This window comes from Canis lupus, chromosome 20, assembly GCF_048164855.1.
Source record: "Canis lupus baileyi chromosome 20, mCanLup2.hap1, whole genome shotgun sequence".
NCBI lineage: Eukaryota > Metazoa > Chordata > Mammalia > Carnivora > Canidae > Canis > Canis lupus.
In genome coordinates, this window is record NC_132857.1 from 2,077,292 (window position 1) to 2,104,479 (window position 27,188).

A 27,188-nucleotide genomic window follows, 5' to 3' on the forward strand; every position below is an offset into this window, starting at 1 on the left:
GGAAACCAGGGGCTGTTAGTGTTTCTGGGTGGTAAAGAGTCCCAGAGATAATGCCTTTGCCTTTATTTCCTTATTCAGTCTTCAGTTGATGCCTTGACCAGGGCTGAGAAGGGCCCTGCTGGCAGCGGGCAAGGGGAGATCTGCTGGTCTGGGCCAGAGGAGCCAAGGGGATCAAGGCAATAGCATTGCTTATTTCCAGCCTAAAAGCTGTTTGGTTTGAGCAGCTGGGATTTGGCTCTATTCAAAAGAACCTGTGATTAAAGTCATAATGTAGGCCAGCTGAACTTGGATTTTAAAAATTTAGGCCAATTAAGACTGCGTGGATTTTTTTTTTCAGAAGATGGGAAACATGCATTTCCAGATTTTTATTCTCTGTCCAGACAGGGAGAAAACAGCAAGTCAGGACAACTGTATTTTACGGTGTGTGTATCGTGTTGCCTGGCTGCATATAGAAACAGACTGCTGAGCTAGGTAGGGAAAGACCAAAAAACTGTGAAGGGAGTAGGCAGAGAGAAAAAGAGCAAGATAGTGGGGAGGACTTCTAAATCAGTTACCAAAAAAAGTGCAAGGATGGGGCGCCTGGGTGGCTGCATCTGTTAAGCGTACGACTCTTGATTTCAGCTCAGGTCATGGTCTCAGTCTTGTGAGGTCTAACCAGCGTAGAGCTCTGTGCTCGGCGGGGGCATCTGCTTGAGACTCAAGCTCTCTGCCTCTCCCTCCTGCTCTCTGTCTCAAATAAATATATAAATCCTTAAAAAAAAAAACTACAAAGAAAGGAAATACTAGAGGCCTACTTGGAATAATGCTTATGAATTGTCGTAAACCAACGAAAGAACCCAAGCCAAAAACAAAGAAACAAAAAAACCCTCAAAAACACTTTGTAGGGGATCCCTGGGTGGCACAGCGGTTTGGCGCCTGCCTTTGGCCCAGGGCGTGATCCTGCAGACCCGGGATCAAATCCCACATCAGGCTCCCGGTGCATGGAGCCTGCTTCTCCCTCTGCCTGTGTCTCTGCCTCTCTCTCTCTCTCTCTGTGACTATCATAAATAAATAAAAATTAAAAAAAAAAAACCACTTTGTAGGACAGTACACCAACAGAGAAATTACTTTCATGGTATGTCATATAAATAAAATAATAATAAAGTTTTTTAACACTCAGGAAGAAAAGTGTTCCAAGCCAGAGGCAAGAAGAGGGAAGAGAGGTTCCTATATACTACATAGGATATCTTTTTTTAGGATGAAATTTCCTTAGGCAGCATCTACAATTTTTTATAACCAATCAGCATATCTTTAATATCTTCTTCATTTCTACTAAGAAAGATATGAGGAGATTATAATTAAAACACGAGGGGCGCCAGGTGGCTCAGTCAGTTAAGCATCTGCCTGCCTTTGGCTCAGGTCATGATGCCAGGGTCCTGGGATCGAGCCCCATGTTGGGCTCCCTGCTCAATGGGGAGCCTGCTTCTCCCTCTCTCTCTGCCTCTCCCTCTGCTTGTGCCCACTCTCTCTCTTTCTCCTGCAAATAAATAAACAAAATCTAAAAAAAAAAAAAAAAATTAAGGCCGTAGACAACGAATGGAATAATAAGATTAAAGTAAATTTAAAGGCCATATAGTGTAGGAAATGAAAATATAATGTAGTATTGCTTACATTTGTATCTTTGGAGTAACCTAAACAAGAAAAGAAATATATGCATGTGTTTGTTAAGATTTTTCAATGTGCCCAGCTCTGTATTTGAACACAGAAAAGCACTGATAATAATACATAATAATGTCCAATTATATCATCTTTGGTATCTTCACCCTGGAGAAAATTTGGTGGTAATTAGCTTTATTCTGACTTTAGTTTAACTGTGATAATTAAAATACACATTAAGCAGCATGTCTAGGGACATGAAAAGGTACTGCGAGCACATGTAATTGAGGAGTCTGGCTCTGGACCAACATTCCGATTGGGCTCTTTCAAGCACAATCACAGGCAGTTAGCGAGGCCTTATCTGTAGGCCTCTTAGAGGAAGGCTCCCTTGCCACCATTGGTGCAGCCTGGAGGGTGTTTCAGACCCTCGGTTCCCCCACAGGCCATCTGTGCTGTTACACGCATCTACATTCCTAGTCCAAATGCCCCCATTCAGAGGCTTCCTTCTCAAGGGGACTTCAAGACCCTTCTCTATACTCTGGGTCAGTGTTCGGTACTTTTCCACTCCTTGTCCTCCTCCTCATCCAGAGCTTCCTGGTATGGGACAATCCCTCATCTGTATGGATACATATGACTCTCACCTAGAGCTAACCTTTGAGGGGAAAACAGAACACTGAGGGAGCTAACGCTTTTTATTATTTTGCCTCTTTATTATACTATTGTGACGAGTCAGTGTAGGCTTGTTGCATACTTTCAGTGGCTTGTCCTGGTTGACCACCGCGACATCTGTCAGTGTAGCTCTTGACAGTAATTAGACCGCAGACTTTGGAACAGAGATACAAGTTCCAGGTCTTACTCCCGGCTGAGTGTATGTTTATCCATAACAATCAGGCAGCTTCCCCGAATTCCAGAGTTCTGCTCATTGAGAGGAATTGAAACATGGACAAGAAACAGAACAAATTGTTGGAAGTCTTGGGTTCTAATACGCCTTGCTCTGTAATTCGGGCGTAACACATCATCCAAATTTTGAGGGTTCCAGTTTTCTCAACTATGAAATGGAGACTTGGACAAACTGATATCTAAGATGACTTTCACTCTGATTTTATGAAGAGTGATTACCTGAGACATTGCCTCTTCATTCCTGGATGTAGGTATAGTGTCATTAAATAACTTTACTAGGATGTGAGGGAGGTGGAGAAAGGAGATTGGGGCACAGGGCATAGTCCTCAGTGTCTTCAAGAACAACTGTCTGGTTCTAGATCATTTAATGGGGAGCTCTAGGATTTAAATAAGATTTTGGGTTTCTCCAAGGACAAGAGTAATTTGGCTTGGGAATTTTACGACTTCATACATATTTTCCAGAGCAGACAAACCCCTGGTTTAGTTTTAGGGCATCCTCAGATTAGCTTCAAGACATTTTGTAAGTGATACTTTTCTCTATTTACGGGGTATAGGGGAATACCTATTCTAGTTATTTAGTGTGTAGTGTGTATCTAGTATTTAGTGCGTAGACTTTGAACAAACATGGCTGTTACAGACTGGATTGTATCCTTCCAAAATTCATTCATTGAAACTCTAATCCTCAATGTAATTATGTTTGGAAATGGACATTTAGGGAGGCAATGAAGGTTAAATGAAGTCATAAAGGTGGGGCTCGAATCCTATAGGACGGTGTCTTCATAAGAAGAGAAAGCTCTCCAGTGATAGGGTCATGTGAGTACACAGTGAGAAAGTGGCCATCTACAAGCCAGAAAGAGAGATCTTATCAGAAACCAACCCTGCATTATCCAGAACTATGAGATAATAAATATCTGCTGTTTAAGTCACCCAGCCTGTGGTGTTTTGTTATGGAAGCCTCAGCTGACTAATACAATGGGAGAAAACAATCATCTCTAGAAAACTCATTGTCTAAATATGAAGCAAACAAAAAAATGTGGCATTATAATGACTGATTGATGGAATATAAGAAAAGAATATTCATTTGATTGCAACTTTGGAAAAGTTCCTTCAAGGAGCACATGTTTATTGACATAAGCTTCTGTTTCACTTTTCATTTGTTCTGCTGAGAATAGCATTTCCTTAATTATATTTAATTAATTAATTAATTAATTTATTATTTTTTGCATTTCCTTAATTATATTTTAAATATTCATAATTGCTTTTTAGTTTTCTTAAATTTGACTTTAATGTTTAGAATGTTGAATTATAATTGCATGTATGTACATGTATGTAAATACACATAAAATAAAAATACTATAAACTTCAATAGCATAAACATTAAATGTAGAGCTGGAGAGTTGGAGCAAAAACGTGGGGAACTAATTTCTCATTTTATAAATTGGGGGATTGAGAAACGCTATCCGAATCAGGTGAATAGAGAAATAGAAGCTACAGTTCTTTAAAGTTTCAAAGTTATGAATAGTAGAGTCATAAGTAAGTGGCGTTGGAGCCTCTGAAGAGAACTAATCAATGGAATTCCTCTTTCACAACCAGTTTCTGAACAAACTGGGGAATAAGGTTAGGGGTAGGGTCAATGGGAGATTCCAATGTTACTTTATTATTCAGAAAGGCCAAGATGGAGTACATGGTGGCTATGAGAGCTAAAAGGCTTGCTTAATGCATGTCAGGAGGAGGAACTTGATCCCTGCAGTGATAAAAGTGCTGGATCAGGGTAGTTCTTCCCACATAGCAGGCGGAGCCCACATCCGGGCGAGCAGCAGAGCACAGCTTCCCCTTGAGGCTCCAGCCCCAGGTTTCTCTTTCTCAGATTTACCACTTCGATTAAGCCATTTAAAAAACAAATTCCCTGGTGGAATGGAGAGAGGCCAGGACTGACACATCCCCACATGGAAGGAAAAATCAGGGAGTTTTTCCCTTAATAATTGTTTCTAGTGAGTTGAACCTGTGTAGGGTGTAGGGTGGGGCAGGAGAATTTTACTTTTCACTCTATACCCCTTTGTACTCTTTATCTATAAAGAGTGACTCATAATAATATAAAAATAACTTGGGAAGACTAGCAATAGAGGGAAAGAGGTGAGTGAGGGTTTGGTCTGTGCCTCACCTTCACCGTGGCCTATTTTTGTTCTTATTTTGCCCCTTCTTAATCCCCCTGGATTTAGTTGAGCCAACTGAGAGGAGAAGATGATGAAAGATTAAAGTAGGAGGAGAGGAATAAATGCCAGGTCAAGACTGTAAGTCATCCTCTTAAATGTTTATCTCCAATCCACATCACCTCTATGGTAGAAGCCACACCTCAGTCTTCTTCTGCAGACTTACTTTTATTTTGTTCACTGAGACATGGGCCTGAGGTGCTATCTCAGCCACTCAGTCCTGTTTTTTGGATTCTCAGCAGCCTTGCTTTCTTTTCTTGCACGTGTATAAATTCTAACAAGAGTGAAGATCAAGGGAGGACCCCCCCAGGCCCTTTGAACAGACTGAGGTGGGCCACCCCCATCAATACAGATCTTCCTTGACTCAGGATGTGGTTATGTCCTGATGAAACCATCACAAGTTGAGAACCTGATAAATGAAAAAATGCATTTAATACACCCAAACTACCAAACATTATAGCTTAGTCTAACCTACCTTAAACATGCTCGGAACACTTATATTAGCCCACAGTTGAGCAAAATCCTCTAAAACACAGACTGTTTTATAATAGTGCTGAAGATCTCATGTAATTTGCTGAATACTGTACTGGGGTGAAAAACAGAATGGGTTGCACGTGTACAGAGTGGTTGTAAGTGTCTGGGTTGTTCACCCCGGGAGTGCGTGGCTGACTGGGAGCTGTGGGTCCCCGTCCCTGCCCAGCATCAGGAGAGGATCGCACTGCAGAGTGTGTTGAGCAGCTGTGGCTAGAAACATTTGACATGAGAACGCTTAATGATTTCTGTTCGCAGAAACCAGGAAGTGCTGGACATGAGAGTTTCATTTTTTGAGGAGATTTTCTTTCTGATGCTGCTGCCCACAACCCACTTATTTTGTCAAAATAACAAGGTTTCTGAAGGAAAATAAAGACCTCCTTCAACCTTCCACCAAGAGAGAAAGGAGAAGAAAAGATGAGGTTTTGGAGAATATTGCCAAGTACATTTGTGCCCCCCCCCCACCTCCCACCCACCAAGTGGAGGTGAAGATGATGCAGGAGAATAGGTTAAGAGTAGGAGAAAAAAAGAGGATGTTAAAGCCTCCCCTAAACAGAAGAAGGAGAAGGCTGAGAAATGGAGAGCATCTAAGAAGGAATGATGGGAGTCCAAAGAACTGCCGTCTGGATCTTTGTGTGAAGTGGTGGGGCCCTGAGCCCTCTGTGGTCCTTAGGAGTGCAAGGGGTCAACACTTCAAAAAGACCAGTAGGCAAATAACCCAATACCCATCGATGCGGACTAGTCTAATGAACCGTTGTCTAGTCACATGATGGGATGATTCTAGTTCCAAAAGGGAGGGAACACTATCTCTCTGTAGTATTACAGAGTGATCTCCAGGACATGCTTTTTAAAAAGTAAGGTGGATAAAATCATGGATAGTGAGCTACCATTTATCTAAGTGTGCTTCTATCTATCATCTATCTATCATCTATCTATCTCTACCTATCCATCTTCATCTAATATATATTTGCTTTAAAAAAAACCAGCAGGATAAGCTATAAAATTAAACAAAATAGGTTACTAATGGGGGAGGGAGTTGAATGGGGAAAGGGGTAGAAGTTGATATTTGAATATACCTTGTTTTATGGTTTTGATTTTGGAATCATGCATATTTTACATTATTATAAAATAAGAAAATAAATTAAAAATCAATTCCCAAAAATAGAAATTAAGAAAAAGACAAATGAATCTAACTCTGAATCAAGTTAGAGGCATAACCATATAGTAAGTAACTATTCTAAGGACTCCTTATTGCAGTAATTTGAGTAATCCCAGAGGGAGATTTTCTACGGGAAACTATAAAACAGGGAAACTGGTTTAGCCAACAATGATGACATCAACAAAAAATTTGCAAGGAAAAATAAAAGGAAGAGAGATGCAGAGGGAAACCTATTGACTTAAGAAGTCTGAGAGGCATATCTAAATCCACTGTAATAGGTGAATCATATGTGGATCTTGATTCAAACAAAAACAAACATTCCAAGACAAAACATTTCTAAGTAACGTCTAAAAAAATTTTAAGACAATAGGACAAATGATATTGATTGGAAATTTCATGATGTTAAGAAACAATTGTTAATTTTTTAGATATGGAAGCTTTTTTGGTTAAATTTGAGTTTAGGTGGCTCAGCGGTTGAGCATCTGCCTTCAGCTCAGGACGTGGTCCTGGGTCTGGGGATCGAGTTCTGCATCAGGCTCCCCGCAGGGAACTTGATTCTCCCTCTCTCTCTGTATATCTCATGAATAAATAAATAAAAATCTTTAAAAAATTATTTTAAAAAGAATTATTAGGACTTAGTGAAATAAATAGAAACATTTAAAGACAAAATGAAGTCTGGGACTGCTTCGAAATAGTCCCGGGAGAGGGGAAGTGGTGATAAGTACATGGAGGCTCTTTATACGTCTTATCTTTTTATATCTTTGAAATTTTCCAGTCTAAAAAATAAGTTATATATAGGCCAGCAGGAGAGAGAATTCTCATTGAATGGTACATTTGCAAGTTTTATGAGTAGTTTTCTTCACACAACTGAGGTCTTTAGTTAGATTTGGGTTCCATCTTGTGAGATCCAAACTCCTCAGAGATTATGTACTTTTTCAGAGCATGAAAGAATGATGAAGGCTTTGGGAAATCAGAATTCAGAGGCTCATGGGCCCTGCTGATTTTAAAGTGGCCTCAAAATTTGCTTCCCTCATTCATCTTTCTTTTTTCTGCTACCACCAGCCTGATTCTACCCTTTTGCTAATTCATGCTTAGACTATTATAGTCACTACCGTATTATTTTTTCCGATAGCATAAGGCTAATAGAATAGAATCATCTCTATAGTAAACACACTTACGGCCTCCCTAAACATAAATCTTTAAAAAAGGTCTAACCAAAAAGCCATAGAATGGAGAGGCACTACCAATTAAAAACATTTTGTGCCAATGATCAGAATTTATTTAGGCTTTGGTCTACTCGGGTAAATGGTGATTTTTAAAGAACCAGTTGAAAAGATGGAATTACATACACATGATAAAAATTCAAAAAGTAAAAAAAAATATACTGTTAAAACAAGTCTCCCTTCTACCTGTAGTCCCCCCATTCTCTCCCTGGAAGCATTAATACTAACAGTTTATTGTGTGTTTCTCCAGAGACATTATAAATACATTTGCAGAAAATATAATTAAATATCATAAATGGTAGAAAATTAAATATAATTATTGAGTTTTTAACTTTTTCCAATCTGTGATTTTTTTTTAGCACTTTTTATTTCTGGACTATCATTTACACAGCCAGCTCAGAAAAAACAATTTTGAAGAAATATTTGCCTCACAATCATATTTCTCTTTGGTTTTGAACCACCCGCTAAATGTCAGGTACTGTGGTGAACGCTGGGATGCAAAGATGAAGTAGGTGTCCTTCAGAGGGAATTCAATCTACTTACAATCATATTTTCAAATAAACAAACAGTCCTTCTTCCTGTACTCATTGCTTTGATGGGGATTGTGTTAAATATATTTTTTAAAAAACCTGTAATGGTAAAAAAAAAAAAAAAGTTCACATTCACCAATTTACTTGAAGTCTGAATATTAAAAGCGAACTCCTCTCTTAAAAATCAGAGAAAAATGTTTACAAATAACTCCATACATTAATGATTGATGTTTAAAGCTATTTGACAACCATGAAACACTCCTCTGTTTGTTCCAGATGTTCCTAGTGATGAAGAAAACCAACTCACTCTTCCAAGTGCCTGATTATTGCATCTATAGATGATTCAGATCTGTAGGATTTCCATTTTTCTGTTGCCTATTTTTTTCCGGGGGACTTTGTTTTCTAATTAAAATCCCTCTTTCAGATGAGTGGGAGGAGACAGGACACGAAGGCCAGAGCAATGCTCAAGTACACTCAGGCTGGTCATCTAAGTCCTTGCGGGCCGCCCTGTTCAAATTCTGTGGAGACTAAGGTAAGCCACTGGCTACTGTGAGCCTCTAGGGTGATCTCTGAAGTCTCACCAATTGTGATTTTTTTTTTTAAATGATGATTCTCTTTATTAAAAGACACTATTAACTCTCTTGTTCTTTCTTCAAAACAAGTCTCCAATGTAGTAGGTGTTGTTAACTGACGCCGGGTTGCCTAGAAAATGGAGATACGGATTGTTTAAGGCACTTATTCCGAGTCAGTAATTGATCTGGGAAGATGATTTATCTGCCAGCTGGCAGCCAATCTATTATTTTGTCTCTAGTATTTAATACAAACTTAGCTCTTACATACTTTATATACTCACATGTGTCCAACCATGATGTTCCAACAAGGGACAGTGAGTATTCAGAACAGTTTCAGACAATTGCTGACCTGTTTGTTTTGGCAGCCAGTGTCCTTGCTGAAGACAAAATAGAATATTCTAAGCAAGCACTTCCCAAAGCAAGATTCTTAGTTTAGCTAGGAATGATTTCTTTATTATTATTTTGTCAGGATATAAGGAAGGCCAGTGGAGACTGTGAGGAAAGTTTTGCATTGTTACCATTATTATTTTACTAATAGTTTTGTGCTCGTCTTAGCTATGGGTGAGGAGGGTAATAAACTTGTCTCTGATCATTGGCTAATTTGATTATGCTGTTGCTTCTGCTATTACTGAAAACCAAGAGGGTGGACATTATTCAAGGCAAGAAACTATTCAGCAGAGACATACGGAGGTGACTATCAGTTACCATCGCAAATTACTTTTCCATGTTTTGAACCTCGATTTCAATATTTTGCTCATTAACTCTGGACAGTGAAAACAAACTGCTCCAGATGGAACAAAATGAAGGTCAAGCCTGTCTTTCACACCTGAAAATGATGAAGTTCTCTGGAAATATAGGCTGTTAAAAATACAGCATGAGTAGTATTTATAAACACGTGCCTTGGACTTGGCCGAAGTATATATAGATCACCCCAGAGAAATTAGATGGCAGTAGTGCTCTCTACTGGAATGTTGTGATTTTGATATTGTTAGGAGCACAAACCATAAAGCAGATATCATGAAAAATATTCACCCCTGCTATTGTCCACTTAAAGAAACTAGGATCAGGGCTAGCAAGTGGACAGAGTATAACCCCAAGCCTAAGAAATAAAAATGCACTTGAAAAGAGATGTTCTAAGAGGCAAGCGAGCATTACAAGCTATTTTCTTTCTCATAGTCATGTGCAGAGCAGTCACTAAGTGGTCAACAGAAGCAGCATTAAAATAAGTCTATTGCTCTGTAGCCTTAATAATTGGGAAGTCATTAATATTGCCGTTAAGTTCCTCTCTTAGGGGTCACATAGGGTTCATTTTCTAAGTAGAAATCAGTCTGAAATTTCCAGGAAGATGGGTACCCGGAGTCATTTTCTTAAGTATTTTCATTTATTTCATAATTAGAGAATAGATAGGTATTTAATTTTTTAAAAGGTTATCCAGATAATGGGTATCCAGGTTGGAAACAAGGCATACAATTACAAAATGTAGTTTTACCACCACTAAATCATGTCCATTATGGCCACATGGGACCATTGACCACTTAAAATGTGGTTAATGCACCTGAGAAACTGACATTTTAATTTAAATTTTAAAATACTCAGTTTAGATATATGTAAATAATTCATTTTCATCCTCTCCAATTTTCTGCAACTCTCTTAGTTTGAACCCATCATTCATCACTAGGGCTCTTGCAGTAGCTGCTGCTTCTTCTTTTTTTAGACATTTTATTTATTTACTCATGAGAGACACACACAGAGAGAGAGGCAGAGACACAGGCAGAGGGAGAAGCAGGCTCCATGCAGGGAGCCCAATGTGGGACTCGATCCCAGGACCGGGGGGTCATACCCTGAGTCAAAGGGAGATGTTCAACCACTGAGCCACCCAGGGGCCCTTCTTTTTTCATTCTTTTTTTTTTCCTTTTTTCATTCTTAACGCTGTTTTCGATGAACATAAGTTTTTCATTTTATTTTATCCATTTTATAATTTTTTTTTTCATGACAAAGGCTTTCTGAATTCTATTTAAGAAATCTTTCCATATTCCTAAGTTTTGAACATATTATAATCTGTATTAGTCTTTTTAGTTTAGGTCATCTTACTTTTGTCATAAATCATATGTGCATATAATTTCAGGTCTACGTCTGCATTCTTTCTTCTGAATAATTAGCCCACTCTATATTTATTTTAGCTTTATAATAAGTCTTGTCTTATAAAGTTATCCTAACTTGTTCATTTTCAAGAATCTTGGCTGTTTTTTTGTAAGTTTTCGATTTTTATTTTTGAGTCAGCTTCTCAATTAAAAAAAAAAAAAAGAATCCCAAGATTGGGACTGCATTGATTCTATCCATCAGTTGAGACAAATGAGCTATATTGAGCTTTCTCAGACATGATTTATTTGGGTCATCTCTAATTTCCTAAATGTTTTGTAATCTTTACAGAGGTCTTATATATCTATTGTTTGGTTTCTAAAAAATGGATTTTTTTTATATTACTGTATATATCATTATTAAACTGTATCTTCTAATACTTGCTCCTGACGTATAGACATACACTTGAATTTTATATATTGTTTTATATTCAGGGAACTTGCTAAACTTACTTCTAAATTCTAAAAGCTTATGTATGTTATGTAATATTCGTATTTTGGATTTTCTGTGTAATTAAGTGGCTGGCTCTCACAGGGTAGTTTGCCAAACCCTGCTTTAGGCCAGGTGTACACGTGAGTCTCTTGCCTCAGGCGTGTGCCAGAGGTGGATGCAGCAGGAGACCCAAACTGCTGCTCACGGGCACAGTGTGAGTCTTGAGGTTTTCCAAAGCTGTCCCTCCTCTCCTGTATATTCTGTAAATTGAGTCAATGGTGCCAAATCTGTTCCCAGTACTTTTCATTCGTTTATGTAGATCCAAGTTTCCATCTGGTACCATTTTTCCCTCAGCCTGAAGAATTCTTTAACATATTACATAGTACAAATATTCAAGGAAAAATTCTTGCTTTTGTCTATGAACATCTTTTCGAATGACATTTTTACTGATACAGTGGATACTCACAGGTTCACAATTTTTTTTCCTTCTGCATTTCCCCCCCCCCACCCTCCCTACTTCTGCACTTTTTAGATCTAAGTCATTCCATTGCCTTCTGGCTTGCATATATTCTTATAAGACTTTACCTTGTTTTTTTCTGGGGTCACTGTTTTTTATAAAGCGTTCTTGTAAATACTTTTGGCTTTGCGGGCCCTATGGTTGCTGTCACAACTACTCAACTCTGCCTTTGTAGTGTGAAAACAGCCGCAGACAACAGGTGAACAAACAGACGGGGCAGTGTTTCTATAAAACTATGAAAAACTTGGCGGCCAGATCGATTTGGCTGGAGGGTTGTATACAGTTTGCTGACCTATATGTGTTCTTTTTCTTTGGCTGCTTTTAAGAATTTCTTTGTTATTATTTTAAAGTAATTTGATTATGATGTCATCGTGTGACTTCATATTATTCTGCTAGGATGGAGCTTTTTGAATTTTCCACTTCTTTCTTAATTGTGCTTATGTTTTTCTTTACATTCTTTTAAGCTCCTAGTTTGTCAATTCCCTTTCATAATTTCTGAATCTATTTGTATTGTTTTTCCCCTGGATATATTTTCCTCCTCTGAATGCCTGCTATTTTTAACAGATGCTGGAATTTTACTTTCTTAAATGCTAGGTTTGTTGTGCTCTTTTAAAAAATATTGGAGTTAAAAAAAATTAAAAAAATAAATAAAAAATATTGGGAGTTTGTACTACAATTACTTACAGAGGAGTTTGATCAAGGCTTGCTTTCAATCTTTGTAAATGATCAGCCTTTACTCTAGGGCTAATTTCGCTCCACTACTAAAGCCATGGCTTTTTCAGGTAGAAGTAGTAAGACAATTCAGGATAAAATAAGACACTAACCAGTTTGGGAGTGTAGTATGAGGAGACTAGAGTACAGTGAAAGGTGAGCAGAAATTAGTCAACAGAAAACAGGGAGGGGAAGGAGGAGTAAGGGGAATGGTATGTTCTACTAAGACCTGCATATACAAAAGCCTAGAGTACACAATGTAAGTAAGATCTAGTATGACTGAGGAAGGACAGAAAGGGAAAAAATGGAAGAAATTAGGCAAGAAAGAATTAAACGGGTCTAGGAAATGAGTTTGCTAAGAACCATGTTCCTCAACCATTTAGATCATTATCTACAAAAGTTTTAATAAAACAGATCTCACTTTATTTTTTGGAATCATATCTGAAGGGCAAAGAGAAGTGAAATATTATAGAGATTTTATTTCATAAAATTTATTGCAAGCCTTTATTAATACATAATTTGCATAAGTCTTTAGGTCACATTTTTCTCCCACCTGTTACTACGTCTCTGTTAGAGTACTGACTTTGGAGTTCTTAAGACTTGGATTAAAATCTCAATTCAGATTTTTAAAAAATCTCAATTTTTAATTTTTTAGTTGCATGATTTTGAGTAAGTTTCTTAATATGACTTTATTTATTGATCTGTAATGGGGTGAGAGCAAAGGTATGAGGAAAAAGATCTATAAAAATCAACCAGTCTCCAGCACATGGTAGACAGTCAATATGTTAGTGCTCTTGGATGAAACCCCTAGAAAAACGTCCTTTTCTAGCCCAGAAATTCTCAACCAATGTTGCACATCAAAATTACATGAGGAACTTAAAAAAAAATATTGATGCCCAGTCCCCACATAACTTAATTGGTTTGGGGTGAAGCCTGGATATACTGTTATTTTTATAAACTCTCTGAGTGATTTTAACATGACTGCAAAGTTGAAAACTGTTGATCTAGTTAGTGAAGACTTTTTCATCCCTCTGAAATTAAAGTGCGTGCGTATGTGTGCGTCTAGCACACAAAGCAAAATATGAAAACATGAGATCTATTAAGAGAAAAACAACTGCAGGCCATAACTGACACTGATGAATGCTGGCAACACACTTGGCTGACTTCTTAGATTCTATTTTTAATGTCAAATCCACGCTAGTTATATAACATTGGGGCTACAGGTTTTTACATAACAAATCTCTCTGAATCTGTAAAAGTCAGGTTGTTGCTTTTATAAAAATCTTTATTTCTTTTGAAATTATTTCTATAGCAATTTCTTATAAGGAGAAACTGCAATTTCTTTACAAGATAGTTTTTTTTAAGTACTATTTACTTTAAATCTTTGTTTTTTTAAATCCCCTATTCATTTTGAGATTCACTCACTCCTAAAAAGAACTCTGTAAGAAAATTAACTTAGTAAAACAAAGTAAGACTAACAGTATGATGGTACATGACAGATTGGTAAATGCTTAAGAATGTACATATGGAGCAGCTTAGATTTTTTTTAGCCTTATTGAGAGGATTTTTAATTTAAATTTGCTAACTGCTGCACTATAAGGTCTCAGATTACATTACCCAAGGTTCAGCCTTACTCTCCCGGATGATGTTACTGCATTAATAGAAGTCCGTTAACACTTCCTGGTAAGTTTTTATAAAATGTGAATAACTGAATAACTTGTCCTTTATTTCAGCAATACTTCTAGAAATCTACATTCACTAGAAAAAAGCAGAGGACAAAAGGACAGAGAAAGTATAGTATTCATATGAGAAAGATACCATATGTAAATGTACAGTATTATTTCCTCTGAAATAGTCACTTAAAAAGCTCCCTTTGAATAGAGTATGTGAAGTGTACAATCACAGGAAAAAGATATACTGAGAACTAAGAACTGCAATGAAGTACACAACATCAAAATGGTGATTTCCATCAGTATCTGTGTACTGGACAGACTATACCAATTTTTTTCCTTCAACTGTGCTGCACACACAAGAAGCAATCAACTCCTTCTTATGAGAGGTTAGCAAAGTCTTTAAAGAGGCAGCATATGAAAAGACAGCGACTTTGTAAATAACATTATCATAAAGAGAACTAATTGAGAAGGAACATTACAGATTTCAGCTTTAACTTAGTTTTGAAATATGTTTTGTTCTTTCTAGATGTGAGTTAACAATAGGCTTTTTTGAATCTGTTACAAGGACTCCTCCCCCCAATACCTCTAGCTATCATGAGGAAATCTTGATTTCTACCCAAAGGTTTCTTGTGGTAGGGAGACAAAAGGTAGGGAGACAAAAATCAGGGATCTCAAGACCAATGTTGCTGTTTCCGATTATTCAGCTGGAAGAGAGGTGGTAGGAAGAAGCTTGAGCAAAGAACGAATTAGATTCTGTTCTCCAAGTTGAGCTACGCAAATGTCATGAGTCAGAGGTGCACAGGCACCTGCTTAGTGAAATGGATTACAAGGGCTTGCATAACTGACCATATTATATATATTATTTATTTGCATAAAAAAGAAAAATTCTATTTTTCACAATGTGTCAATACAGGTCTTTGAAAAGAACAGACCTAGATTTCCAGTTTTTCATCTTCGTTAGTGGTGAGGCCTAACGTGCTCTTTTGAGCATCTCTGACTGAGCAGCTTCATTTGAAATGATTACTTTGGAATGAACTAAAGAGAAGCAGCAAATAGTACTCTAGCAGACTCAGACCTTACAGAATGTGCAAGAGGCAGAGGAAAGCACAAGGGTTAGGAGTATGGGGAATGGAGCCTCTGGCTATTCCAGTTTCAATTTCAAGTATTCTGTAGATATACTCTAAATTCAGCAAATGATTAATGTTATTATAGTTTTAATCTTAAAAGGATGCCTTTAATTTCATGTCTTTGGTACTGGTATAAAATTATCATCTGAATAGTCCCAGTATTATTCTATAGCTAGAATTTCATTTTTATCATTTTGAAAATTCAGTATGTATTACCTTGACGCATAAAGTCCTTCAATGATATGGTATTCATTGATAAAACGGTGTGTAGGTCTGTCTTTAAGAAAGTTCCCCAGGGCAGCCCCGGTGGCTCAGTGGTTTGGCGCTGCCTTAGGCCCAGGGCGTGATCCTGGAGACCCGGGATAAAATCCCACGTCGGGCTCCCTGCACGGAGCCTGCTTCTCCCTCCTCCTGTGTCTCTGCCTCTCTCATTCTCTCTCTCTATCATGAATAAATAATAAAATCTTTTTTTTTTTTTTTTTTAAAAAAGAAAGTTCCCCAAAGCAGCTGAGCCCAATATTAATGTATCAAGTATTAAGTGACTTTACCAATTTCAATAAATGCTAACACTGATATAATCCTATAATAAATTACTAGCCAGTGGATAACTGAACAAATAGGGTAGCTTAGGAATTCACTATTAAGACAAGAGGAAGCCCACAGGAAGGACAGTGATAAAAATCTGTTTCATTCATTTATAGAAAAGACAAATTTCAATCAATTCTGCAAAGAATTTTTAGCTTTAATCCAGTCAGTTTTCCTAATCTTCCCAGCGACTGGAAACAGGTTAGGAGTGGGACATTTGGAATGCACATGAGGAGTTCTGCTTTTAACCAACACCATTAAGAGCTTGGGAAAAAGATAAACTCCAAATCACCAAAGAACACTCTTTCCTTAAAATGTTTTCAAAATAAACAGGAGATCGATTTCAGAACAATGTACAACCAGAGATAAGTTAAAACCTCTAGGAAAAGGGACAACTGGGGTAACTCCTGAAAGTGTACAATCAACATCCAGGAGGACTGATTTGTTTCCCACTCCCTGGTAAAAGAAAATGTGGGATGGCAGGGCCTGACATTTCACCATTTTATCTGAAACTATGAAACAGAAACAACTGTGCAGAGCACAAGATTCAAATGAAAAAAAAAAAAAACCCAAATGTACAATCTAAAAAATATGTAATTGACGTTTAATAATCTGAGGATTAAGTAACAAACAAAAAAGATCTTTTACTTGCCTAGGTTCATTTCCTCTGAATTCTTCTATGATTTAAAAATAATCTATCGCACTTATTGATTTAGAACCATCGGATTTTACTTCAGGAAAATCTAGTATCTTTCAAAAAGTTATAATTTTAATGTTAGCACAAAAATTACTTCCTAACATTTCATTTTTAAAAAACTTTTCCGCAGCCAAAGGTTCCTATTTTTGAATTACAGTACTGCAAGGCACATATAGAACACACCTCCTTCAAAACACACAGAAGATATACTCCCTGAAATAGAATTTGAAAATCCTTAAACAATTAGAAATACTACAAAGTTAGCAATTTTTAGGTAAAAACGTTGTTCCTACAGGATCATGCACCTTTCTTAAAATCAGTTCAGCATATATGTATAAATAATCCTTTTTTAAAACATTTGTACTTGAAACGCAGATACACTGATGCTGAAGACAGCACTAAACAAAAACCTGAAAAGTACTATAGCTTGATAAATTCTGTTATTGCCTTCATTAGAGACTGTATTCTCTTTAGCATTTTAAAAGATTTGAATTTAATAATGGGCTACTATGCAAGAAATAAAGGATTTTTTTTCTTCTTAAGCAATATTTCCATAATTTCTAGCATCAATTCTTTTATAAAAGATGCTAAGTATATTTTTTGTTTAATAAAACTGAGAATGAGACCATTTAAATGTCTCTGCTAAATTTAATGCAGCTTAATTAGGGACCGGGTACATATTTTCCTCTGAAAATTTTTGGTCAAGCATCTCAAACCATAAGAGCAAGTGGAATTTTAAGAGGTAGTTTTTTTTCCCATGATGCATTTGTTAATACACGTATTGTCAGGAAAATAAAAACAAGCACTGAATGTCTTTTCTTAAAGTATAAAGGGCCTAATGAAAAGAAAAATTAAAGATAGGTATGATATTTGCTACAGTCTGACATTTTAACAGTCATAGTATTAGATGTTTTGTGACCAGTGCATTTTGGATTTTCTCAGGATCAAAATACGAGTCTGCCAACTGTATTAAATCCTCCTCCACCCCCTCCACCAGTTGGTCCACAGCTTCCTGGTGGGTCATTGTCATCAAATCCGTTGGGCCGAAATGAACAGGAGGCAGATGCAGCTTGAAGGGCCCGGGCTCGAGCATTCAACTCTTGTTCCTATAATTAAAAAGAATTTTTATACAATTAAAACCCTAAATACAATGGATGAGTATATCATCTATATAAATATTTTAAAACTGATTTAACCCTTAATAAGCATCCCTCAAATCTCAGTAATCTAAAAAATACTGACTATACTAATCCTTACCAATCTTACTAAAGTGCATAATCACAGATGGAACAGGTAAGATAGAGTGCAAAATCCTGGTGCAACTACACTGAATAACAGATCTTACAGGCCGTTCTGTTTCAACACTCAGTTTGCAGATGAGAACCCTGAAGCTCCACATCCTAAAATTCCTCTACAGAAATATTATTGTGAATACTCATAGACACACACAGGAATAGATTTCCTTTCTAATACACAGAATGCAGAATTTAAAGGCTATGACGATGGATTATCTACTCTATTAGGTGGGAATATTGTGTAAGTGGGTGATATAGTACAAGGTATCAATAATGAAAGAAGGCTGAATGTTGCCTACCCTTTCCTTAGAAGCTTCTCAGTAAATACAAGTAAGATTTCAATAACATTGCTAAAGAAAATGGAGCCTATCTCCTTACAGTATTACTTGTAACTTTTCCCCACCAGATTATCAGAACTTTTGTATCAGGAACCAGTCATATTTGTCTATGTGCCAGACACATATTAGGTGCTCAATAAATATTAATAATCTTATATTAGAACACTATCAGCTATTTAGCTTCAGGAGGAGCAACTGTAAATAAATAATGGTGAATTCATTTGGCAAGGTGTCAAATTGGCATTCTAAAACTGGTACAATCGCGTTGGAAGAAAATACAAAATACTCTAGCATATGCCCATTTTTCTGGGAAAGGCTCTATAACTTTCGAATGAAGTCAGTGTCAATTAGGTCTAAAAGCTACTTTTAACTTGTTAGGCATCATCATCCTGAAGAACTTAAAAAATACCCTTAACAGTAATCATAAAAACTATACTATTTCAAAGGTTCAACTAAAAGTTCAGTTACTTTGTTCCACCTGACAAGGTAGTGTTATTTTATAATTTCTAACTAAATATTTTTAGCTAACTATTCTCTTCTCTTCACAAGATGCTCAATTTTTACTATGGAGTAAAAAAGCAGGCCTGCTTGGACATCTATTTTTCTCACTTATTTCTCAGTAACATACAGTGACAGCTGTGCAATGCCCATACAAAAAAATGATAAAGAATCACTTATTTTTATAGCTGAATGTGACCTTAGATAAGAAATCCTTGTAACAGAATGGCCTAATTAACCAGTCTCGGGCAGGGCTTAGAGAAGCTTTTAAAACTTAATTTGCAAGATATTTCTCAAAAAATTTTTAAAAATTTATTGTGCAGGTTCTTTTGTATAGTTTCTTTAAAGACACAATCTATTTTTTAATCTGTAAAATTAAGAATTAAAATAGAAAATAAAATTTTTAGTTTTACAGATAGAAGATAAAAACTATAGGTATGAATGTAAGAAATAGACACTAAAATAAGAAACAAAATTCTCATTGCTCTAGTTCTTTGATCTATTAAACTATCCAAACAAGCAATGAAAATATGACTCTGTACCTAAGATCTCATTTCAGGTATAAATCATATTCTCTTTTTTTTTTTTTTTTTGTTTTAAATCATATTCTCTAATGAAATAAATAAAACTGAGTATGCAAGGTAGAGTTCAAGAAGTTCTGCTCCCAAGAGATATGGCAAATTTTGTTATAAAGTAATTCCCCTGAGAAGGAGTGTTAAAGGACACACAATACAAAATTAACTCCACTGCTTCTGAGACTCGTGAAAACTGTATTGTACTTTAAGAGAGGGCTTCCCAGGAAAGGAATAATCTTTCTTTGCTTTTCATCTACTTAAATAAATATATGGTGACAGACAGAAATGTCTGATATCCTATTTTCAGAAGATAAGCTTAATGGACTGAAGCAGGGAAGACTGCTTTTTGCTTGACTTCTTTAATATAGATGAGAGCATTGTGTATAATGTCAAAATTATGATTCTCATCGTGTATATAATTTACATGCCCATTTAATATCAAATATTAAAAATTTTTCAGTAGTGGACTTATAGGCCTGGTTGCTGTTGCTTTGCAACAAATAACTTGAGAATTTTTAGATTACATCTCTTATTCAAGGATATACGTTAACATTAAATTAACCCATCTTTTATTTTTCTTTAAACAACACATATATCATGTGTACTCTTCTGTATGAACAATAAAGAAAACTATTAAGACATCAAAGTACCACCTCCTCCACAGAAACAAAGAAAAGAAACTGAACAAGAAAGGACAAAAGCCCTGTTTGTAGTTGATGTGTGATCTATTTGTATCACCTTTCTCTCACTGGATCCTAACTAAAAGCATAATTTTTGGAGTCCAGACACTAAGATAATAGAGATTCTTCTTATTCTTATGCAAGTTGGACTGAAGTGAAAGAAATAAATGAAGAAAAAAAATCCCTTCCCAAAATTTACTTGGAGATCCACATCTGCTCTGCTATCCTATATGTCAGGCTATGATACACAGCAGAAAATGGTTTGGTCACATAGGATTTTTTGTCCACTTTTCAAAACCACCAATCTCACCAACACTAAGAAGAACAATAGTTTCTTTCCAACACATGTCAATCGAGATGTGATTTTAGTAAAATTTAAAAGTGGAATCCCAGAAGCAGGTTGTTAAAATTATACAAGGTGAACTTCTAAGAATTAAAAAAGAAAGTAGCTACCCTGATATGAACTATGATGGTAAATCCATTTACAGTACTCCTCAGGAGCAAAGGAACTCAAAATGTTCACTCCACACCCTTACTTTTATTAAGATTTGATTAAATTTTTGCAGTTGTTTTACAGATAAATATAAAGCTGTATTTTAAAATTAAAGGTGTATTCTTGACATAGCAATCTGTTTTAAAGCATTGTTACTATGGAATGAACACAATTTTGAACTAATATCTCAAAAATGTAAAAACAAAAAAAGAACAAAAACACACATATGTGTTCCATGTATTCAATAGTCCCTTAACACGAACTTAAAATACCAGTACAACTCAGATCATGTGAGAACCATCACAATTCAAACCTCAACATAAATCGATTACATTATTGTATTTAAAAAATAATTTAATGTATAAATACATTTAAGTTTTTTAGTAAGAACGGAATATTTATAATAATTTGCTTTAAAAAGGCACTTTGGTAATAAGCTTTACTACCCCATCTTAATACAGGAACATAAATATCTTAATTTAAATTTGGCAATGTATTTTTTACATTAAACAACTTGCCAATCTGAGACTTCAGACGGAATTTAGAACTATAAATACTGAAAAACTGAATTAACAAAGTACATAATGGTTTCCATTATAGTGACAGGGGGCCTTAAAACAATAATGAAAAGAATGGCTCATCACACTCAGATATTGTTTATCTTGTAATGGAGTAAATAGTAAGAAAAAGAAAATCATTTAGAGGTAGGCTGTAATAAAGTAGTTATGGTTATAAGAGCTTTTGGCAATCCAATCACAAATAGAGTAAGTAGTTCCTCATCATTTTAAAATTCACATCTCTCCTCTGATAAATAGACTATTTAGCCCAATCATCGATACATAAATAATCTGCCTATTTCTGCAAGTCAAGTTGTCCTGGACCTTATTTTCTATCTATATCACAGAAAGTTTCTGTTTCAACCTCCTGCCCATATTCCTCCTCTCATCTTCAAGGACCCTGACTAATATCTAGTGCTTATTTAGTATCTAGCAAGAAGGATACAGTTGAATACATCCTATTGCCTTGATCATAAGCCTTCTGACTGGATGTAAGGATCTTTGCTGGTAAATCATGTTTAATAAATATTGTCTTTAATTTTTTTCTGTAAAATATATTATTTTTGTGTTACTCTAGAATATTGCCATACGCTTTTACCAAGCTGTCATGTATCATTATCTGAATATTTTTAATACAGTAAATTTGAAAACTTTTGAGAAGACTTCCTCCTAAAAAATCAGTACTATAGTGACCCATTTTTTTTTTCTTTTACTCTCTCTTCCAGCTTTGTGATTTTCAAACACAAAACTTTTAGGACTTACTTATGTAAACTCATAAAATCACTTGGACCACCCAATTAATAACACCTACAATTTCATTACAATTTAGTGTTTGTTGTTATGCTGTTGGCAAGATGGCAGATCTCAGAGAAAAATACTTGCAGCAAGATCTTTATTAACTTTTAAGTAATAAAATCACTAACTCCCTGCAATAAGTATTTTTGTAAGTAAATGCAGCTCATATGAAAACTTTGTTCCATGGCTTTTATTTACTAATTTTTCTATTATTACCTTGATTTTATTGCATGGGTCCTTACAGGATACAAATATCCTTTTTTTTACATATTGTACCTTTCAATGCCCTTTATCTTATCCACTTGAATGTTAATAAATGCCCTTAAAATATTTATGAAATAGTCTAAAAGGAATAAACACTAAATTCAGCAGTTGTTTCTCCTGATAGGTGGGACTAAAGAGGAGAGGGAAGATACTTCGTTATTAAGTTTCCTATATTTCTGTATGGAATGATTTTATAATCACATCTTTTGTATTTTTGTTTTTTGTTTTGTTTTGTTTTTTTACATCTTTTGTAATTAAGAACAAGTGAGATATTTTCTATTGCATCTAACTGCAACTTTTCATAATTAATTCCTAACATTAGAAAGTAAGACAATTTATATAGGCTGAACCCTTTTTACATAAACCCAGACTCCAATTTCAGAATTGCTACTCTGTAAATTCTTTGAAAATGTAGAGGTTGGATTTCAAAATTGGGGCACTCACTTGACCACTGTCAATTGTTTAAATATTTTCCGCAAACGAAGAAACCTCTATTTCCAACTTACCTGTAAATACAGTTTATTGTCTTTTGTTATAGCATCCATAAGTTCTTTCTGTAGCGGTGGGTCTCCATTTACCCAGAGTCCACTGGTTGAACTCTTACCACTTAAACCATTAGTGCTATTCTGTTTTTTATACAAAAGCACATAAGCGGTGTCCTTTGGAAACCTACTCGTAATTTTCTGGACTGACTGAAATGAAGTAAATGTCACTCTGCTGTCATTAAATAAAAACCATTCTTTTGACATTTCCTTAGTTTCTAAATCCTGTTCAATCACTGCATTGGGACTATTTCTCCCTAGTAAATGACTCTGGGAGGACGCTAATGCCAGAGTTTCAGACTGATGGCACATCTGGTATGAAGACTCTGTACCTGTGATGTTTCTGGCATAAGAATAGTAATGCCCACTTTCAGATGATACACCAGAGTGAACGACAACGGAATTTAATAGATACGGCACCAATCTGGAGCAGCAAGCTTCTTCAGTTCCAGAAGGCTTTAATTTTTTAGCTAGGTTCTCACTAATATCAGTGAAGTCAACATCTATAGACCAACTTTCTGACAAAGAAGAGAAAGAAGTAGTTCTTTTAACTGGCAACTCCAAAACCAGTGGCAGTGACACATTGTCTAAAATTTTTCTTCTCACATGATACTTCTGATCATATGAAAATCTCAGGAGAGTAAGAATAAGGTACTCAGGCTCCTCTGTGATATGCATAGTTTTCTCGGCATTCTGCAAAGAGGCACAGTTTTCACAATAATACTGGTTGTCGCCAGTAAGAATCTCTGGAGCCAAAAAATAATTTAGTAAGTCAGTTACTGAAGGTGTGCTTCCACCTCCTGGCTTCTGAGGTACATCTTTATTAACAAGAATCTTGCTAGATTCATTGGGGACACAAGTGTTTTCAGTACAGCAAAATTCATCAGGAGGACTGCCTGACATTCTCTCATTCATAGCTGAGTCACAAATAAAGGCAGCTGTTGCTGGTTCTTCTGCAGGACCAGGTGCATTGGCTTGCGTTAGACCACCGTCTTGTGTATTGGGCGATGATGCTGGATCTTGAAAAGACAAGTTTTCAACAGAAGAGGAAGGACAAAAGGCCAGTGAAAGATCTGTAAAGGCTTCTACTTTTTGTGAGGTACTCCTGCAGTTCAAACAACATATGTGAGTTCGTAGTTTTCCTCCAAACATTGTTTCTATTAAAGTCTTCTCACCATCACTTGTGCAAGGGTTCTCTGTTAGCACAGCTGCCTTACTGGCTACTTCCTGTAAAGAAGTTTCATTGCACCCCAGACTTTCAGAAGGCTTGTGTGAGGACTGAACTTTCAAGATCTTTTCTTCTTCATGTAGCCTGCAGGAGAGTATATCATTATACAGCTGTTTCATTTACATTTCAATGTCATTGCTATTTAAAAATACTGGTGGTTTATACATAAAAATAAAAATATTGGTGGCTTATATGAATAGCCAAATTACTTTTATCAAATAGAATGCTTAATTTAAAAAATCAAGTTTCTCCTCTTTTAATCAAGAGGAATATGGAATAATGTAAGAATGAGGACTAGAAGTTAGGGGCTATCACTACTATATAGCCTCATACTTTCTCCATACTATTTTATAGCACTTATTACATGATAGTGATATATGCTCATTAATTATGTTATATTATCTTTGCCTCACATCTCAGACAAGCCTGGTACAAAGAAGTCACCCAACATGTCCTTAGCTGAATCAAAGGAAGATTGCTTATGTTAAGTTCAAGTAACCTTACTAGTCATTCATGTAACAGCAGGGAGGCAAAGATCTAGAGAAGAAGATAAAGGTTTTATTAAGTAAGTGGCAAAGAGACAATAAAATATACTAAACTCATCTGGTTACAAAGTGGTCTAAAGGAGCAACTATTAAATTTTTTGGTCTCAGGATACCCTTATGCTCTTAAAGTAACTGAAGAAAATTGAGGAACCCAACAGCTTTCATTCATGTGGCTATATCCATCAATATTTACTATATTCAAAAATTGAGAATAATAGTAATAAAATAATACATCTAAAAACAAAAATAAACCAATTACATGTTAATGTTCATAATATTCATTATGAAAGTTATATTTTCTAAAACTAAAAAATTTAGTGAGAAGAATGTCATTGTTTTACATTTTGCAAATATTTTAAGTATCTGGCTTAATAGAATACAGCTGGATCCTCATAGCTGCTCTGTGTTTAATATATTGTGGTATGTTTTTCTGGATGAAACATATGAAGAAAATCTGTCTCAATTACATATACACAGATATATAGATAGAAAAGAGAGACCATTGAAAATGTTTTAGGAACCCCTAGGAGGTCTTTGTACCACACTCTGAGAACAGCTGGTCCAAAGTAAGAAAACCAAAAAAGAAGCCAATTAAAAACAAAAGAACACTTAAATATATACAGAAAATGCAAGGTATTTTAAAGGTTAACACTTGAAATATGTTTTTAAAGGCAAAAACAATATGCTATAGAAATAATCTGTTATGAAAGAAAACAAATCATAACTTTCAAAATACTTTTTACCTGTCTAGTAGAAACCTGAGGTATTCAGAGCAGTCTTGCTGTGATCTGGGGGTAAACCATGGAGGTCTGGAAGCCTCAAAGAACACCCGAGGGGCATATGCTTCTCTCTTGATATCAGTACAGAAAATATAAGGAAGTGATTCTCACACTATGAATTAAATAACTGAAATCTTAATATCCAATGTTTAATAAAGAGAACTTAAAATTACATTGCGTTTAACCCTACTACAAAGTGCCAAAAATGATGCAGATAAAATTAGAAATAAATTTAGGTAATCTTCGGTTATAACTTCTCATTATGCAGATAAGAATTAACAACTAGAGAAACATGTGACATACCCAAGGTCATACAGATAAATTAGTGCCAGAGGGAGTCACACTAGAACCCAGGTCTCTCGAACACTTAATATCATATTACTGGCACTATCCCTCTAGGACAGTCATGTGCTTGCATCCATAATTTTTTGAAAAACAAAATCTGAAAAAGACATATTAGTGAATATATATTTTGGATAAAGTAATACGGGGAGTACTCTATAAGGCCATGCATACCTACTTTAGGTGAAAATTTCTTTGACTAGGTACATAGTCCATAAATGCACAGAATGTAAGTGTATCGTTAGGGTCCTTGCTGATTTTACTTTTTTGGTATGGAAGAGGCTTAGTGAAGTGGTTGCTCATTGACTTTGAAGCAATCTTGGTTTGAATCCTAGATTTTGTGACAACAAAAAGGAACTGAGAAGGCATCTGAAAAGATGTGATTGTAACTTGAAAATTTGGAATTCTCCTGACATTTTGAATATTTGTGGTATATAACAGAATCCTTAGTTAAGAAAAATTTCATCAAGAGAGGTGTTGATAGAATTTTGAAGGAAGGCACTTTAGGATACTGGTTGAGCATGAGCTCTAGAGTCATTTGGTTCACACTCCAATTTGCCATTTGTTTGTATGACCATGAAAAGTAGGTAACATAAACCCAGTTTCTTCAATATGTAAAATGGGGATACTATACCTTATTACACATAGATTGTTTTTGAGGATTAATAATACATGTAAACAGCACCAAAGCTAGGCAAATTTTAATCCTCAATAAACGTTAGCTTTCTCAATTATAAGAAAAACGTCTTTTCAATTATATAGGGAAATCTACCTACCTAAAACAATCCTTGTTGGCTTGCTATCAGAGACGGTCTCAACTGTGACAACTTTCATTACGTTCTCTTGTGAATTCCTTTCTTTTCTTGGGAGCATGGAACCCTCCTATAATTTTTTTCTAACAGCTCTGATTTAATAAGGTAATATCTATATATAATGTATTTATATCTACTTATACACACAGATACATATATAGAGACTATATGGTAAATATGGACTAGTGATAAAGCAAGAACGGATGTCAATTTACTAGAAAATTAACGTTTGCCAGTAGGAGGGAAGAGATTTCATCTCCCTTGGTCCTGAGGTGTTTATTTTGTGAACACATTTCCCTCAGAAAGAGAATAATAAAATTAATCTCTTTGAGTATATTACTACTCATAGGCCATCACTCATATGTTAGTTTAGTTTTCTTCCACTTAAGAAGTTATACTTGATCTATTTCACAGCTCATAGACAGGAAACCAGGCATTCTTATCAACTCAATCCCACCAATCCTAAAACTACCTTTTCTGAACTTTAGAACTCTGTAAATGTAAGACAATCAGAAAAGCTGAAAACAGTATATATTATTTATAAATGATATATATATTATTCATATGTATTGCTCAAAACTTAGAGTTCCTTGAGCATAAGGATTCCTCTCCCCTTTGAATACTTATCAGACTCCATATTGTGTTTCTCAATAAATGTCTCTTGAATGAATGTTTACTATGTGTGACTTTCTTGCCAGTAGCAGAAATTCATTTCCTTGGATGAATTTATGGACATAAAAGATCATCATAAAATTTTAAGCCCTAGAAAATATAAAGTTGTTTATCCATTAAATTCTAGATCTT

The 27,188-nt window shown here is 35.6% G+C and overlaps 1 protein-coding gene and 1 long non-coding RNA gene across 2 annotated transcripts in view; one reads left to right on the forward strand and one right to left on the reverse strand.

Moving 5' to 3' along the window:
• Window positions 1-8,445: 8,445 nt before the first annotated feature.
• LOC140611604 (uncharacterized) lies at window positions 8,446-25,312 on the forward strand. Its single transcript, XR_012012701.1, has 2 exons — window positions 8,446-8,720; window positions 23,638-25,312. It is a non-coding gene; the product is annotated as an uncharacterized lncRNA (long non-coding RNA).
• The window catches only part of USP38 (ubiquitin specific peptidase 38), a 35,769-nt gene continuing 18,700 nt past the window's right edge, over window positions 10,120-27,188 (reverse strand). Inside the window, exons 8-10 of the mRNA XM_072788246.1 lie at window positions 25,195-25,301; window positions 22,643-23,990; window positions 10,120-17,747 (exon numbers count right to left, since the gene is read on the reverse strand). Of these exons, the coding sequence (XP_072644347.1) occupies window positions 17,586-17,747; window positions 22,643-23,990; window positions 25,195-25,301 (1,617 nt within the window). The 3' untranslated portion in view covers window positions 10,120-17,585. The remainder of the gene's footprint in view (window positions 17,748-22,642; window positions 23,991-25,194; window positions 25,302-27,188) is intronic.